Source organism: Erpetoichthys calabaricus, chromosome 2, assembly GCF_900747795.2.
Source record: "Erpetoichthys calabaricus chromosome 2, fErpCal1.3, whole genome shotgun sequence".
In the NCBI taxonomy this organism is placed as follows: domain Eukaryota; kingdom Metazoa; phylum Chordata; class Cladistia; order Polypteriformes; family Polypteridae; genus Erpetoichthys; species Erpetoichthys calabaricus.
In genome coordinates, this window is record NC_041395.2 from 218,395,645 (window position 1) to 218,414,967 (window position 19,323).

Sequence of the window (19,323 nt, forward strand, 5' to 3'; positions counted from 1 at the left end):
AGGATGACTTGAGTGTTTTTTTAGCAAGTTCTGCATAGTTATGTAAAACCTTTTGTATATACATAGATAATACATTGCTGCTTGGCACTTAGAAAGCCCAGCCAGAAAAAATGTTTTTCTCCCAATCAACAAATAAATGACATTTTTTCATCCAAAGAGACCAAGATGGTACCAATCAAATTCTTTTTTCGAGAATGGTACGAGTATATTAAATGAAACATAGCACTAGAATATGTTTGCCTAGATCAAGGGAGAGGATATAAAAAGGTTTATATTGAAACCAAAAGAAAGAACAAGTAAAAGACATTTTAAAATAAACCCAAAGTCAATGGACTTTCAGATATAAGGAAATTTACACTGCACAGAACACCCACCAGTGCTAGTCCGCACTCTCATGACAGCATCAAAGCCAATTTGCTTTTGCACATCCCTACGAAGGTCATTCAAGAATCGCTCTCCATCAACGGCAACCTAGGAAAGAAGATAAAAAAAAAAAAAAGTATTATCTGCAGGCTGTGACGTTTTAGTACCTGTTCAAGTTCCCTTGGCTCTGAATGAATCCCTCACTAATTCACCGATAGCTTCAGAAAAAAGTCTGCAAATGCAACACTTGTTTTCATGTAAAGGGAGCCTTCAGTGAGTGTTAACAAATGGCATTAATGTGGAGTAACAGTGCTAGCATTTCTGCACATGCTCACCTGGAAGTATGTGTATTTATAGACAGAGCCTCCCGTTTGTAGGGGGACAACCCCTAGCGTGGCAACATCTACATACTGGTTGGGGAAAAGGAAAAGATCCACACAGCACCCCTGGGCCACGCAGTCTTTTGCAAGACTCCCATAGAAACTGGTTTGAGGCTGAAATAGCGTCTGAAAAAAAGAACAAACTAAATCAAACACCAATTAAATTAAAATTTTCATATAACAATTTTAAATAATAATTTCCTTGATGTTCAAATCATTTGTGTTTTACTTCTCATCACTGGCATCGGTTTAAAATTCTGATGTCTGATTTTGCTTTCAGTCTTTTAGACAAATTTCTCCAGCACAGTTTAAAAAAAAAAACATTGTGTAAACCAGAGCAATCCCTAGGCACTGACTTAGCTGAGTGGATGTTCAAGAGTTTTCTATCAGCTGTGTCCATCATTCTTTTTCTGTTCATCACATATTTAGTTAATGCCTTTGAGATCCTATAATTACTCTTACATATTTCATAAGCAGATTTCATTAACATACTCTGCATTTTTTTGGCCTTGAATACCTTTTCCTTGTCTGTACCAATTAACTTCTTGTCTTCTCTGTTCTTTAGCTTCCCAGGAGCCTCTGCAATAGGAAGTGTTGAGTTGAAAATGAAGAGTTTCCCAGCACAGTCTGCAGCCTGTTGAAAACCATAGATAGTGTCATTCAGAAAGGTCCCCCTTTAATTTTACCTGATTATACAAGTAAATGCTACAGCCAGAGCAATAGCAAGAAATAATTGGCGCTAATAAACCTTTTTATTTTTTAAGGGAAATTATTTTGTATAAAGTAAAAAACAAATACTTTTTAAAATATTTATTGATTTGAATGGTGTTAAGTAAAAACACAAATCGTGACTCATTCTTGGCTGACCCCTAAAGTCAACACTCCTGACTATTCTAAAACAGCAAGTATGTGGACACAGATTTCACTATGCAAACTGAATCAGAAGGCCACTATTCCACAGCCAGGATGTAACTTATATTGTTGCCCCTGAAACCAAGGTGCAACTATTAATCTTAATCTAACAGTTCATGAAAGGCCCCTTTCTTCAACTTGACAGTATTTCTTAATGCTAGTGCTGACTAATGGATCCAAAGAGTGCCTGCATGAGGGGCACCAATAATCTTTTGGCCATATTCCCTTGCAATGGCCTACACTACTGAGGTCTTGTACACAGTCCATTTAGACTCTATGTTCCTGACCTCTCCCAAAATGAAAGAGGCTCTTCTGGAAGCAAAAAATGAAGTCAACCTGTGCATCAGCATCCACTAATTACATCCAACACACTTTCACTACCTGTTTTGGTCTTTCAGGTTTGTCCTACAGATGTGACATTCATCCGTGATAACGTACCATCCAAACCGCTACCCCTTACACACATAAGGATAAACAAATATACAAAGTACTGAAAGTTTCCCTTATCGTAAACTACAAACAATCCTCTTTAATAAAACCCCTGTGTGTGTCCAGTGTCCGTGTGTGTGTCTTCTGGTGAAGTGTGCATGCACGGGGCACGGTGCAATGCTTCAAAGCAGATGCTTCAAAGGCCGCCTGACGCGTCACACAAGACAGAGAGGGCGGGACCTATAAAATATCGCGCGGCCAATCCAATCGGATTTCGGTAAAGGAGGTAAGACCTAAAACAGAAAACACGAAAAATCCAATCGGGTACTGAGACGCGGAGACCAGATTTGCGATTAAGAAGCTTGGCCCGGTAAAGTGTAAAATAGAAGTAGATTTATTTTCGCACACCTTACATCAGTTGCTGGGGAGAATCTGCTGATTGCCCACTGTTGTGACAGAGAAACACTGAATAAAACTGAATAAACCCATTCCACAAGTACAATAACTATCACTTAATATTTTTTAACCTTTTTAAACAAAAGAGGTTTAGGCATTACCCAACACAAAAAGCCACAAAAAAATAAACATTTTCAAAATTTCCTTAAAGGTCATTGGATTTTGAGTATTTTATTCTGCTCAGACTGCAATATGGACAATAAAAATCATATCTGAAAACCTAAATGTACCAATCCTCTTGCACATTACCTAGAAAAAAAAAAAACAACTGATGTGCTGCATTAAAGCCTCGCGAGTTACCTTGAGTGCCTCCAAGCCAGCCTGAATCACTGGTCCAAAGACTGTCTCTGTCTCCCGGGTATCAGCAAACATGTCAGGAATTTGCTCCAGCAAACTGAAACAGAAGCAAGCAGCAGGTGAGCTTAATCATAAAGGCAGCAGCTGTGAGCACACAATTCCCTTGACTCCATGAGCTAAGCTAACAGCAGGTCAGCTCATTGTGACAGCTGAGGAACGGCCCCAAACTCTAATCCTGCAACATCTGGCCTATCCTTATGTGCAGGTTTAATATCATCTACAACAACAAGATAAAATATTTACACTGAACTGATTTACAATAAACACAACTTTAAACAACATTATTAAACTACGAGTTAACAATAAACTACTGTACAGGCACAATTATATTACCAAATATTCAGGAGTGAAAAATATGAACAGGTAAAATATTATCTCTTTATTAACAAATGACAAGGTGATGAACTAGCAAAATGTTTTGAAATACTTTGCATTTACAGTAGCTTGCCATTTGAAGAGTAACCAAATGATAAAATACTCCCAAAAACCTTTGCAGGACAATGCAAATTTGCTGAAGCTTGGGAAATGTTTTGCCTGCTGGAGGCAAGAATCAGATTTTCATAGCGCAAATTTTCATCACTTAGTTTTGAACTTACTTCCACTGGCATTCATCTCCTCACTATAATAATTAGTATCTCAACATACATATTTAAAATCATAACATTTGACAGCTACCTCAAAAATACCATTACCCATTATTGCTTATTTAGCCAAGTGAATGTTTGTTGATAATGTATGTATGTATGATGACTCGTTTTCTCATGCTCATTCATAGTATGAACAAAACAAAAGCAGAAATAAAACTCCTATGTTTGCACACATACTCTGTGGTACCATTAAACTTGCCAGTAAAACTCTGTCATACTGACGGCATCAACAATGGCTGGCTGAGGAATGAGACAGCAACATACTTGCAAGGTATTCCAAGACAAATAAACACAGGGCCAAACAGAAATAAATTACTTCTGTAGATACAGAAAATAAAATATTCAGCAATTTTTTAACATGGAAATATTGTAATTGTATTGTAGTCCCACCTGAAACCAGACAGTTTTAAAATGGTAACTTTCTTTGACACTGACAGAAACAGCATTCAACACAACTAGTTGGATCAACTTACCAAGTGGTCAGCAAGTTAAATTGTATTATAAAAGTGAAATACAATGATCCCTCGCTATATCGTGCTTCGTCTTTCGTGGTTTCACTCCATCGCGGATTTTAAATGTAAGCATATGTGAATATATACCGCGGATTTTTCACTGCTTCGCGGATGTCTGTGGTCTACAGTACGTGTGCTTCCTCAGTTGATTTGCCCATTTGAATTCAAACAAGGGACGCCTTTGAATTCAAGCAAGGGACGCTATTGGCGGATGGCTGAGAAGCTACCCAATCGGAGCACGCAGTTAAGTTCCTGTGTGCTGCTGATTGGCTCAGCGACGGAGTGCTGCATTAACCAGGAAGTCTCATCTCACTCATTCAGCATTAACGTGCTACTGCTACTGCTTCAGGGGCCGTGTCCAAGCGCCAACAGAAGATGCAAATGATTGCAGAAAAGTAAAAGTTTTGGATATGTTGAAGGAAGGAACAGCTACACCGCTGCAGGACACCATTACAGCATCAATGAGTCCACGATTCTTTTTATTTAAAAAGGAGGAAAAAGCATATAAGATCTACGGCGCAGTGTCCTTTAACCAGGGTGCAAAACGAGTTGCAAGTGGACGTGATAAGGCAGTAGTCTGGATGGAATCTGCTTTAGGGATTTGGATTGAAGAGTGATGGAAGAAGTACAACGGCGGTGCTACACAGTCGCCTGAAGAGGCTCCTTTAGAACAGCTGTAACGCTATCCTTTGTAGTGCAGTAAAATTAAACTCATCGTTATCGGACAAGTCGTCGTGTCATTGTTGGTGAGTAACCATAATTAATTATTTACATACAGTACTTATTACATGTACATAGTTTAGTGTCACTTAACACACATTTTACTGTATACAATTTTTCGTGCATTGTACGTATTTATTGCTGGTGGCCTGTCTGTCGTAATGGCTGTAACATATGTGATATCGGAGACGCTCGATATCTTTAAAATAATATTTAGGTTTTACTGTATGTAACATACATAATTTCAACGAATCTTACCTAATATCTAAGAGAATACAAAGGGTTTATGCTGTATAATTGTGCGTGAAATGTTTATAATAGTGTGGGAGAGTTTATAAGGGCTTAAAATATATAAAAATAACCATATAAACATATGGTTTCTACTTCGCGGATTTTCTTATTTCGCGGGTGGCTCTGGAACGCAACCCCCGCGATGGAGGAGGGATTACTGTAGCTTGGTTTTTACGCCAACTACCAACACAGCACCTTAAAGCATACCTTCAAAAGATATTAAAATATGTATACTTTGTACACTTAATTACATTTAGGTTCCTTTAAATGCTCTCAAATGCAGATACTATGAATTCTGAGCCTCACCCCACTTTTACAGTCCAATCTCCTGTACTGAACACTTACGTTTTTTTTTTCTTTTTTTTTTTTTTTAACAATGGCAGACAAACATTTTAAAACAGTCTGGTTTAAGAAGAGACTGTAATACAATCACAATACTTACTGTGCTAAATACCTGTTTTGATTGGATCATTGCACTGAAACAAATACTTTCAGCCGAGATTCACCATTAGTGAAAGTGCTAATTAACTTTTCAATACAAAAGAAGGTGGACATTTCTCATACCCCCCATACTTTAGCTACAGTTTCTACCTCAGAGGTTAGGCATGTTGATGCTAAAATTAGCTTTGTCTTGCTGGTACATAACTATTTTCCCCCACAAGCAGAAGTATTCACAAAGAATGTTCATCAGTTTAGCACTGTAATCTATTTATGTAGATTGTGTTTAAGATGTAATCAAAATACTGTATCTATATTTACGCTTTTTGGAACAGTTGACTTGCCTCTTGATGAACTACTACTTAGAAGTGACTTGGCTAAGCTGAAACTGTGCTGAACCACTCTAAATCTTACTCATCTGGTAGATATTGTTTAGGCACCAAGGATTTTGCATTCAAAGGGATTTCTTTTGGATTCTCTTTTATTCTCACTGGAAGTTCCTTTATGAAAGACTAGGGGGCTCCGCCCCCTGCTCGCTTCGCTCGCCAACCCCTGGTGTTGGGAAATTACAAAGAGCGTGATGTATGAATGAGATATAGCATAGTGTGAAGGTGTAGATGACGCAGATAGGAAGCAAACAATAAAGTGTTTGGCACAGTGTAAAGGTTTATTGGAAAATGTCTTTGTAAACAACATTAGTAGTAAAGATGGTGTCTTGTCCTTGAATGAGTTTTCCTTGGCATGGAGCATTTATGACCTTAACTTTAACGTCAGATGAACGTCGAAGTTGTGAGAAGGCCACATAAAGTTGTCCATGTACAAAAACGGGCTCAGATAGGTAGATGCCAACCTTGTGCATGATTTGTCCTTGTGATTTGTTGATGGTCATGGCAAAGGCAGGTTTAATGGGGAATTGTTTCCATTTAAGTGTAAAAGGTAATTCCAGGTCAGAACTTGTAAGGTCAATTTTAGGAATTAGAACAGTATTGTTAGCATGTGATCCTGTAAGAACTGTTGCTTGAATAACATTGTGTGTTATGGTGTAGACGACTAAACGTGTACCATTGCATAAACCCTGTTTAGTGTTAAGGTTTCTTAATAGCATGAGTATTGTTCCGTTTTTAAGGCTAAGACTGTGTTGTGGTAATCCGGCTGGGTTAATAGTGTTCAAATATGCTAAGGGGAAATTAAGATGTTCATTGTCGTCATCAGAGTCAACTTTGTCAGAGTTTAGAAAGAGGTGTGACTCTCCAGGAAGTAATGAAATGACCTGGTTATTAATGTGATCAACAGTAATATTTTTTGGACATAATATACCTCGTTGTGTTAAAAGGGGCATCTGGTCTAATGAGACCGCTGTTCCAAATATCTCCGTAAGTAAGTCGTCGCAGATGAAGGGTTGAGGAATTGTAATAATATCTGGGTGAAGTCCATCTGTATTGGTGAGTGTACAATGTTCTAGTTGTAATAACCAATTGTTATATTCGGGATCTGGAAATCGCATGTTTTGTACCAAGTGTATCTTTAGAAAGCAATGCCAATTGTTCGCGTAACATTTTTTGTTCCGCGGTTTTAGAAGTGCGCCGAGGTGAATTTTTTTTTTTGATGCGGGTTCGTGTTTGTGGTCCCGTTACTCGAGCCGTCTAGTTTTGTATCCGTGATCGTGAATTGATGACTTGTTTGATCTTTATCGTTAGGAATATGGATAAGTAATAAGTAGGATCGAACTCACTGTTAATATGCGGACTGTTCGTTTCTTCATATTATCACCAATCAGGTCTCACGCCTGTATATGTATTGTAGTTCGGTCTCGTGTTGTTTATATGACGTCGTCGCGTATTTTAAGGTGGACTGAATAATAGCTGAGCGCATGGCATGTGGAGCAATAGGTAAGCACTGTCTAAAATCTACTCCTAATAAAAGTACCTTTCCTCCAAAGGGAATATTATTATTCATCAACGCAATGCCAATTGTCCGCGTATTTTAAGGTGGACTGAACAATAGCTGAGTGCATTGTAAGTGGAGTAATAGTTAGGCACTGTCTAAAATCTCCTCCTAATAAAAGTACCTTTCCTGCAAAGGGAATATTATTATTCATCAACGTTTGTAGAAGTTTATCAATGGTGTTGAGTAAGTGACTGGATGCCATTGTACATTCATCTATAATTAATAGTGTGGCAAGACAGATGTCACGTGCATTGTTACTGTGCATTGTCATAGTGGATACCGATGTTTCTGTGATTGGGACCGGTATTTGGAATAAGGAGTGACATGTGTTTTTGGAGCCGAGACATTTTTTCTTCCGCGGTTTCAGAAGCGCTTTGTAGGTGCCGATGTGATTTGTGCATATTTGCGTTCTTCATTTGTTTCAGGGTGCACCGTTCCAATGCGATGTAATATTTGTCCACATACGCGAAAGCAGTATGGGTCATTGCCTTTTGGTGACCTGATATTTACTCCGGTAGATGCAAAATCAAATGAACTATTGTAGGATGTAATGCAGTTCATAAAGTTTTTACTGTCAGGTACTTCGTTAGTTAGAAGCTTCTGTAGATATGCAGGATATGAATGTAAAGGAGGCAGTGTAATTTGACTTTTTTGACAACAACGTGTAAATTCATTACTTGTATTGCCATTTGTTTCTTCAGGGAAGTTAAGTGAATGACAATGATTGCAAATGACATTCATTAATCCCAATGAATTTTCATGAAAAGTGGACTTATTATTGAACGCGCTGTCAGCTAACTGGCGCAATCATTAGTGTGGTCGTGGGTCTGAATTGTCCTTTTTGTGTACGTTTCGTGTGCTATGTCCGTAGTCTGTCCCGTTTCGTGTCCAATGGGCTTTGTGTGGCGCTCGCGGCTTGTTTTTTTTTTGTGTGCTGGGGGCTTGTTGCCTGAGTTTTTATTTCTGTTAGTGGAGGGGGTGTTTGTGTGTCGTGGGGCTGAATCGTCCTTTTTGTGTGCGAACCGTTTCGTGTGCTATGTGTGCCTGCGTGTGACTCCTTTGTTTTTGGTGTCCTAGGGGCGCGTGGCCTCATTTCTTATTTCAGTTACTGGAGGGGGGCTTTGGGTGTCGTGGGTCTCAATCCTCTTCTTTGTGTGTGTCCCGTTTCGTGTGCAATGGCTTCGTGCGTTTGTCCCTGCGTCCATCCGGTTTAGTATTCTCAGTTAGTAATATGGATTATTCATACATTTAGTATTACCTTCACTAGCCATGACAATGATAAACCACTATCTGATTATCGTGAGCTAACCTCAGTTCATTACCTTGAAGATATAAAAGATTGTATGTTTGTGAACTTTCTCCAACTAAATCAACACACAAAATAGTTGTCCATGTTGCTGGGTCAAGCACACAAAAACTGCTGGTACTTAAAAAGCTGGAACATTTATTGATTTTTTTGACTGCAATCAGAAATCCAGCTATCATAGATTTTTTTTCCCCATTTTTTTTTTTTTTTTTACCTTAGGGTCCATGAAATACATAAATGAGTAAGAGGATGGACAGACAGTGGTTAAACATTTTCTACATGCTGTAATGTACTGTTTTGTTTGGGACAGCTATAAAAAATGCCACACAAAATATTAAAAGATTTTTGCTCCTACTAATACTAAGGCTGATAATTGGTTTTATTTTAAACACATTAGATTTTGACAACTCTCTTAATAACAGTTTAGGAAAACAGTACTAATAGGCCTCAATGGGTACAAAACACAACTAAGACATTACTGATTTATAAAAGGAAGTAAAAAAAAAAAAAAAAAAAAAAAAGTAATAATAATTAGTAATGACTAATACACTAAACATGACTGAGCACCTAGTTCTAAGAAAGAGATTACAGTGGCTTAAAGGTTTGGTAGAACCAATCCATTTCTTAAGCTTTATGTTTTTTTCATGATGAAGTAATGCATAAATAGAAGAGGGGGACAGCCTTTTGCTTATAGGTGCCTGAACTGTTTAACTATCTACTTGCTTTCTTATAAGTTCTACCTTGAAAAGTGTAAGAATATGTAATATGAATTGTCACAATGCTTTTATGTGTAAGTGGAATATCATAACACACAAGTACACTGATCTCCATGTTGAAAGAAAGGTTTTAAAAGGATGCACACCATGCAACATGCAATATATATTTATGGTTACTGTAACTGTATCCTGTTACACAGTCACTTAGTGGACCTTATACTTTTTACTATCTTAAGGATATTAAGGGAGGGGTGAAAGCAGGCTCACCTGTTGATTACTGCCCTAGACTCATTAACGTTAACCAGGAAACCATCCAGCAAAGGTACAAACATGTCTGCAACATCCGAGACAACCATCATCTGTGGCTGAGCCAAGGAGCTCTTCACATTGTAGAAGTGCAGCACTTTGTTGTAGGTGATAAAACCTACTCGGATAGAAGATTCTCCATCAGGACCTTCCCTGTAAGAAAAGATAAGCTATTTATTCAATATTTCATTGAATGTCACTAATACTAGAGTGTTGTACCATGTTAGCCATTGTGACTGTAGTGAGAATTATAGCAAAATGTCACCTTTTATTGGCTAACTAAAAAGATTACAATATGCATATTGTAATCTTTTAGTTTGCCAATAACAGGTGTCATTTTGCTATAATTCTCACTACAATTGGATGTCACTGAAAGTGACAGGGAAATTAACTTTGCTATGAATGCACATTGTATCCTATTAGAACTTTAACTTGCTGCTTTAAAAAATACAATCAATGAATAAGTGAACAAAGTAAAAATTCATAAAGCTAAAGCAAGTTGCAAGAAAGTTGTACACCTAAAGGTGCAACCATACTGCGATTTAGGAGGCAGAGACATAAGCAATACTTAAGGCTTCCCATGTACAAGGTGGAAATTCATGGCAAAACAACAGCTGAAGATGACTCCATCTTTTCCAGATAGCTTAGAATAGAGCTCAGAGTTACATACCTTGAGAGAGAGGACTACAATAATATCCTGAGGTGCATCACGAAAGAATGCACACACTAATCCCACTTCTTATAAGGCTGCAATCCTGCTTTTAAAAACTGCATGTAAAACAGGCAGTGGATATGTAAATTCTGCAATTACACCTTTTTAATAAACAATTATAAAATGGATTAAAATCTTTGATCTTTGTAGTGTTATAGTCCACCCAGTTTCTTTGTCATGGTGGGGATTTTTTACAAGAATCTTTTACTTTCAAGGAAAACTGACAGAGGTTTCTCAAAAAAGAAAGCCATTGCTGACAAAGCTTACTGCCAGGTACTTTCTGCATATTCAAATGTGTGTATTATGTAGCTCTCTTTCCCACCAGTTAGATTAATTCCTCGTTTGTACTATTCTTCCAGCCGATTACATGCAATATCAATATTTAAAAAAGATGAAAATTTAACCATGAACTAAACTTTCTGTTAGGGTTTCAAAATATCACAACTGGATTACCTGGGTAGACAGTCCAGCAGAGTTTTGAGTTCTTCACAGATTAGGCTAACCAAGCCATTTTTGACTGCATTGTACGAAACATCAATTAGGAAGATGAAGGCCGGAGGTTGGGGAATCTTATTATTCTGAAAGGCAACACATATATTTGCTAAATGGTATCTCATGGTAGCTAGACTACATTGCAACAGAGACATTAGAATCATTGCTTTAAAATGCCATATGTTCTGATATTGCTGATGTGGACCCTAACATGTCTTTCAAGTCAAATCATATGCTTGGAGCCTATTTTTAATTTTAGATCATGCTGTCCTAGTTTGTTATAGTTAACTCACTTTGCAGTAGTCTACAGTGGCCAAGAACTCATATGTCCCCATGGATAGCTCTGGGCGTTCACAGTAGTCAACACGCTTCCCAGTGTGGTCTAAATGCTGGAAGTAGTGAGGTGGTACTATAAAAAGAAAAAAAAAAAGAAAAAGCAAATTAAGTATTTTATATGCATCATCTAGCTTCTTTCTTTACTAAGCCACTACCAGGATTGAACAAAGAACCTCAACACAATCCTACCTAGCAGTGTACATACAAAAAAAGAAACACTTACCTTCAGACACACAGCTACAGAAGCCACATTGGAAACGGCGACCTCCTTCAATGAACTGCATGAAGGGACACATATAAGCTTTGCACCGGTTACAACGAATTGGGCCAGTTTCTCCATGGTCTACAATGTAGGGGAGTGCCTAATAAAATATATAGAAAACACACAAGGTCAGTAGCTGACTGAAAATACATATCACTACCAAATGAAACCACAGAGGGTTACACCAGGTATACAACTGAACAAACATCCTTCAATTTGTTAAATCTGTGTAGGGAACCCAACCAAAATATATCAAGAACGGGTAGTTCTGGGAAAAGTTTTCCACATGAGGTTACAGATTAGAATAAAAGAGAAAAGGAAGCTATACTCTAGAGTGCCAAAAGCAAATTATAAATATGAATTGGTGCCATTCTGGAAACTGACTGCTGGAAAACTAAAATGGGCAGTCAAACTTTTTGCAAATGAAAATGTGAAAGAGGTATTCCAATAATAATAATAATAATAATAATAATAATAAAGGCGGCAGTAATAACATAACATAGGAATAATATAATAAAGGGATAATGTATAGTTAATTGGGTTGGAGTTAGTGTTATTCTAAGACGGTGTTCCATTTTTGCCCATCAACCTACACTCAATAACCCATAACAACAAAGTGAAAACAAGTTGTTAAGTTTGCAAATTTATTAAAAAACCAAAAACTGAAATCTCTCATTCAAGAATTCAGACCCTTTAATTCAGTAATCTGCAGAAGCCCTTTGCCACACAAAGTGCATGGAGTTCTGCCCAAAGAGTCAAATTTTTGTCTCATCAAACCAGAGAATCTTTTTCCTCATGTTCTCGGAGTCCTTTAACTCATTCGTGTTAACTCCGAGCCTCTGTCTGGGAATTCTATGTGTAAACTGTTAACTCTGAGTGTCTCTCAGAATAAGCTGTTGTGATCAGATGTACAGTGTGTCAAGTCTGAATAAAGCTCGGGACAGTGTTCCACTGCCATCTAGTGGATTAAACAACATCAAGGTGCCAAAAAAATCACTAATTTGTCTATGCATTTTCCAGCCCTTTGGTAACTCATTAGTATTCATAAGTAGGGTGAAGCCTTCAACTAAAACCCACAATGGCAGGTAAACGAAAAGCTGTAAATTACATTTTAGAGCAAACTGAAACAGAACAATTAGTTGAATCAAGTGATAGTGATGACAATGTGAATTGGTCATCAGCACATTGTCATCAGATGTTCACACAGGTAGTGAAATTGAAGCATATGGCACTATACACCTGAACTGCCATGACATGCTTCATGATATCAGTCGCGTAAAGCTGCAGCAGAGTGCAGTATCTACATTAAAAGAAGGTAAAATGATTGCAATCAAGTGGAAAGACAAGAAAGAGGTTAGCTCCCTTACACTGTTCATAATGCAGCAACTGTCAATGTTTATACTAGTGGAAATGTGGTGTAGCCTACAATAACACAATGGTTGGGTCATCTTGCAAATCAGGCACTGACATTCTCTCTAGTGCAAGAAACAGAAAAATAAATATAGGAAAAGTGTGCAATGGAGCATGATTCTACTGCCCCGATTGCGACTGGGCTGTGTATTGGTGACTGTTTCAAAGCATATCACATGAAGTACTAAACCTGCATCAGGACAGCAGTGGACACTAGAAGTACCTTTCCTTCATTATTTATGTTGATGTTTTGGTATTTACATGTTTCTGTTACATGTAATAGCATGTTTTTCTTGTTGAAGAAAAAAATATCAATGTTTTTGGCTTCCTTTTCAGGGGTTAAACATAATGCTAAAGAGGTTAAATATCATTTGGCAAAATCCAAGCAAGAGTTAGTCACACTAGGATAAAAGCCTAAATGATGGAATACTGCTGAAATGGTTTTCCTTCCAACAGGTTCTCCAATCTTAACCGAGGGCTTCTGAAGCTCTGTTAGAGTGATCATTGTCTATTTACTCAATTCAGTCAGATGGCCAACTCAGAAGAGTCCTGGTGGTCCCAGAATTCTTTCATTTTACAATTATTGGGACCACTATGCTCCTAGGAACACTCAAAACTTCAGAAATGGTTTTATACTCTTGCTTTGATCTATGATCACAATTTGATCATAGAGGAGTAAAGAGATATACTGTGAACATGATGGCTACAACACTACTTGACACAGTTTTATGTGAATTCTTCAGGTCATAATGGGAAGAAAGAGAAATATATATGAAAAAATCATATCTGTTGTTTGAGAAGCTAAGTAAAAACTGTGGACAAGAGAGAGGAGATACAAATGTTGGGAGCAAGATATGGCAAAAAGGCCTAGAATCATACAGAATGATTACACTATATGGATTATGGGAAATTCCAGATGAAGAAAGAAAACATTCTGTAAATATAAGGTAGGCTAACAAAAATTCCTAGTTTTAAAACAAAAGAATGTCTAAAATTCATTTTACAAGCGTTCACGCTTTTTTGTAAAGGATCTTGTTTTTGGTTCTAGTCTGGTGTTTGAACTCAAATCTTGTCAGCAATTTCACCCATCAATCCATCTACGTATTAGCAAACCTGTCATGGCAGAAAGTAAGGAATAAAGACACAGATTTGATTTTTGGAGTTTGCTACAGGCCACCAAATTCTGATGTTTCGGTCAATTGCATATTCTTTAATCAAAAAGACATATGTGGAAAAAAGAGGAAGCAGTGATCATGGGTGATTTTAACTTTCCAAACATGGATTGGGAATCCCCTATCGGAAATACAAAAGAGAAAACTAAAATGGTGCTGACAGCAAATGACTGTTTCAAGACCCTCACATAGTAAGATCTGTCTAAATCTCATCTTTTTGAACAATAGAGTAATAACAACCAATAAAACAAAATGACTAAAAATTAACCAAACTGTATAATCAAAAGTATTATACTGTAAAAAAAATTTAAAAAGATTACTGTACAAGAAAATGAAATGACACCCAAATAATTCTGACTTAGAGGAATACCGGGCACTGTAACAAGAGATAAAAAAAAAAGCATTCAACACAAATATTTGAGTACTGTTCCAGTAAAAAGATGAAATAAAGAGTTTAGAAAACCTCAGGGACACAAGAAAACAAATCATTGAAACTGAGAAGAAAACGGCAAACAAACTAAACAAATATTTCAGCCTTTGGTACAGTCCCACACTGGAGATTAATTTTAAACTAGAAGTTGTAGGCATCAGAATGATCCACATTACCCAACTTGAGATCTATCTGGCAAGAGACAACAAGTACAAATAAGAGGAGAATGCCTCACAAGGAGTGATATCACCAGTGGAGACCCTGAGGGTCTGTCTGAAACTTTTTTTTCTAATTATATTAATGACACTGATTCCAGTATAGTTAGAAAACGTGCAAAATTTGCAGATGACACTAAAATGGATGAATGGCAGACACTGAAGCAGCAAAAAAAAAAAATTCAAAATAACCTGGACAAGCTTCAGAACTAGGCCAACACTTGGAAAATGTAGTATAATGTAGAAAAGTACAAGGTGCTAGATGTGGGCAAAAGTTCAATTACAAATATAAGATGTGAGGCACTGCCCGTCATTAAGGAACCTCTTAAAATGATTTAAGGGTATATGTTGACACAGCCTGTTTAGTCTCAAGTAGAGAATTGCATGGGAACCTAATCCATGTCTTCAAAATCATCATAGGCACTGATAAAGTACAGTAGATGAACCAGAAATCTTTCAGCCTAAAGTTGAATCATATACTCATGGGACATCAGTGGAAATTAAGAGGAACTGCATTTAAGACTCCATGTACTATAGTGTGGGTTTAAATGGTAAAAGTGGAAGAAACAACAGTGGCTGCCCTAATAGTGTGCATAGTTTTCTACAAAATATTACAAAATAATAAATGACAGCAACATTTATGGTAACCAAGAAATAAATACTAACAGTTGTGTCAAGATTATAAATGAGCTAAAACCAATGCAGAGTTTGAGAAAAGCACATCTTGCTAAAAACGAAAGTTTTCAGCAACAGCAGGTAAATGGTTTATTTAAGGCTACTTAAGCCAAAATACTTGTTTGGGATATTGTGAAATATTACTGGATAACTGACACTTTTGATATTCAACATGAATAAATGGGAGATTTTTTCATGTACATTTAATAATGTTTGCTGCTGTTAAAATCTGGGTGGCTTTGAAGTACAGTGGAACCTCGGTTCACAACCATAACTCATTCCAAAACTCTGGTCGTAAACCGATTTGGTCGTGAACCGAAGCAATTTCCCCTATAGGATTGTATGTAAATACAATTAATCCATTCCAGACCATACAAACTATGTAAATATATATATATTTTTAGTTTGTAAGCACAAATATAGTTAATCAAACCATAGAATGCACAGCGTAATAGTAAACTAAATGTAAAAACATTGAATAACACTGAGAAAACCTTGAACAACAGAGAAAACTAACACTGCAATAGTTCGCGCTATAGTGCTACCAACTACTGGCTAAAAACACTTTTTTTTAATGAGTTTTAAGCACAGGGAAAAGAATGAACATTTGAAAAAATCCGTAATTTATTAAACCACCAAGAAAAGTAACATTGCAACAATGCACGCTACGAACCAATCGCTGTAAACAGAAGTGAAAACAAAATCAAGCCCAGTGCATTCTTTAACTGCTTTCCTACCTTATGCATCCAGCTCTCTCTCTTGCGCTGCCTGTGTGTGTGCGTCTGTCTCTCTCTCACGCTGCCTGTGTGTGTGTGTGTGTGTGTGTGTGTGTGTGTGTCGTGCTCTCTCGCTCGGTCTCTCTTGCTCCTGCACAGGGAATGCACAGGGAGAGACTGAACATGTACAAACCGAAAGGGAAACTGGCTTGTTCGTATACCGAGTGTGGGGTCCTGAACCGAGGCAAAAGTTTGGCGAACTTTTTGGTTGTAAACCGATTTGTACGTGTACCGAGACATTCGTGAACCGAGGTTCCGCTGTACACTGTATTGGGAAATATGTTATCTTTTGACACTATCACTACAAATAAAGCATGGCAACTAAATAGAAAACTTGTGATTTCTGGGTATTCATTCATTCACTCACTCAACTACAATTAAACATGCAAGGTGTTAAATACTGTAATACCACTGGATACATTGATGGATACATTTATATAAAAATATACATTTATTTAAAAAAAAAAAAAGAAGAGTACCTGAAAACGATAATGTGCCCCAATAGCATTCAAGAGGTAAATGTGTGATACACAAGAAAAACTAAAAAAGATAATTGACATCACAGAAGAAATGGAAGAACAGCAAGGCATGTAAGAAGTGCTAGATGTTATCACACTTTTAAAACCAAACAGTGATCTAAATTTAATGTGTACAAAGCTGTTTCCTGTGCTGTTGGCATTACTGCAAAGAAACCACATCGAAAGTGAACAAAATACAATTTCCCATTTTCAGAAGAAGTGCATTACCACATAACATGGACTAATCTAACATCAAACATCATTCACTTGTTTTTTTATTTTTCAAACTCACCTCATCTGGGGGAAGTTGTGCCAGAGGTTTTATAACAGCAGCCAAAGGAATCTGTGATTGTTTGGCCATGTCTGAAGTACAAGGAATATTGTAGGCTGTGCATCTAATATAACGAGGGCTTGCATTTCCTGAAACAGTCCAAGTGTCATAGAAAGTTAAAAAAAAAAAAAAGAAAGAGAATTACAATCACTATAATTAAAGGACCATAAAAAATAATCATGGCAGGGATTTCAAAATGTGCTATTTGTTAAAATAATAAAAAAAAAAAAAGAAAAAACTTGGCAAATCTCAAAATTACACATCATCTATCTTAACAGCTCTTAATGACAGCATCTTTTGTAATTTGACAACCAAAGGCATTTTAGGATTGTCATTTAAGGAAGAATTTCAAACTCAAACAAGCCTCAGACAGTACAAGATTCATTTCAACCATCATTGAAATGCAGAACGGACAATTAAATAAAAAAAATGTAAGTATTTAACCCACAATTAATGTTGGGCATACCGTTTGACATTTTAGAAATATTATTTTGAAAACATGATCATTATTTTCTGAAACTCTAAAAATTGTTTCGCAAGACAGGGCAGTTTTTCTCTCTTTTGCTTCTTACATCTTACCTTGATCTTTCACCTGAAACCGAGTTGTGACCAGTGGTGGTACTTGACCCCTTATGCTTGTGGTAAAAGGCTCATTTCCACGGTTTGCTTTATCATCCTCAATCACCTGGATCTGCAATATAAAGATGTGACAAAGTGTGAAAAAGTGCCACTGCACTGCAAATAAGCTAAAGTGCTTTGCAGAAGTATTCACATAAATTCTCTAATTTTACTGAATAAGAAATCCAACACTAAAATTTTGTACTCTGTGATATTTTTAGATCTCAAAATCAGTTTCAATGTGGTATTGTTTTATGTTAGAAATACTTCTTTTGAAGGGAAAAAGGGGTAATACGCATTTGCATAAACATTGAAGTGTGTGTTGTGGAAACTCTACGTTTAGGTGAAAATAACTACTGTAAGACAACTGTCTTAAAATTAGTCTAAAATGGTGAGTTATTAAAATGATACACTTTAGCTTAGGTACTGCAAAAATTCATCCATTACTCATTTACTTTTACATAACAAGACGTTAACAAATGTTTCTTTTGGTGTTCATAACACTTATAAAGCATCAGTAATAGAGTGACTCTTCATCTCTGTGTAGTGTGGCACTTGATACGCTGGTACAATTACCTATGAATATGAAGGATTCACAGGTAAAAATGGAAAAGAGTGTGGAAATTACAAGCAAATAAATGCATAGTGCAAAAATACTAGGAAATACTGCAAGAAAACCTATTTCAGTCTGCTAAAAACTGAAACTTGGGTGAAAGATTATCTTTCAGCAGGGCAATGATCCCAAACTGAAGGCCAAGATAATCATGCAGTTACTCCAGGGCAAAAACTGTGCTTTTCAATTCAAGGATCTGTGGCAGTATTTGAAAACTGCAGTGCTCAAGTGTCAGCCAACTAATCCCTGGAGCAAATGTGTGGGGAATATGGGCCAAAATCACTCTGAACAGTGAACACTTTATTACTGCTGCAAAAGGAGACTCCACAAAATACTAAAATGCTGAGACTGATTTTTTTTTTCTTCAGTGCTTTGAAATTAAAATATTACCAAGATCAAAATGTTAGAGTTGTTGTTCAGCAAAATTAGGCAATTAGTTAAGGGTCTGAATACTTTTCTGAGGGACTGAAATTATGGAAGGAAATTAAAATAGGATGACAAATACTATCATGATTGATCATTTTATCCATCAGCTTTGTGCAACATAAAGAGCTATAATGAACATTGTCGTGAAAACAGTGACCAAAATATCTAAATGTAAAACACAACAAACAGGCAGGCACAAATAACAATCAAAGATCTTAAGTTAACCCATCCCCATTTCTCTAGAAAAAACTTCAGGGCACCAATGTTATAAATTCAAAAGCATACAGATAATGGGAAATGGCAGATGGGGTAAAGTGTGTGGCTCCAAAGTGCTCACTAACAAAGATGTTTGCAGGCAGCAAAGATCAATGACACAGAGCAGGAGGCCAAGGAACAAGATGGGTGCATGCAGTCAGGGAGCAAAGCACAAGTGATGGGGTGTACATACAGCAGATAGACACACTGCACTTACTGGGCTGGGAATCGCATCTGGGTCTATTCTATGTCTTGTTTTCTGCACTGCAGGTAGCTCAGTGGTTTGCTTTTATATTAAAACG

At 37.0% G+C, this 19,323-nt stretch overlaps 1 protein-coding gene across 1 annotated transcript in view; it reads right to left on the minus strand.

The window, feature by feature from the left end:
* Positions 1 to 19,323, minus strand: part of LOC114646814 (protein transport protein Sec24C) — a 115,429-nt gene that overhangs the window by 15,942 nt on the left and 80,164 nt on the right. The window contains 11 exon segments of the mRNA XM_051922637.1: positions 375 to 471; positions 699 to 869; positions 1,261 to 1,377; positions 2,841 to 2,934; positions 9,742 to 9,933; positions 10,946 to 11,070; positions 11,278 to 11,393; positions 11,544 to 11,682; positions 17,071 to 17,198; positions 17,689 to 17,800; positions 19,239 to 19,307. Of these exon segments, the coding sequence (XP_051778597.1) occupies positions 375 to 471; positions 699 to 869; positions 1,261 to 1,377; positions 2,841 to 2,934; positions 9,742 to 9,933; positions 10,946 to 11,070; positions 11,278 to 11,393; positions 11,544 to 11,682; positions 17,071 to 17,198; positions 17,689 to 17,800; positions 19,239 to 19,307 (1,360 nt within the window).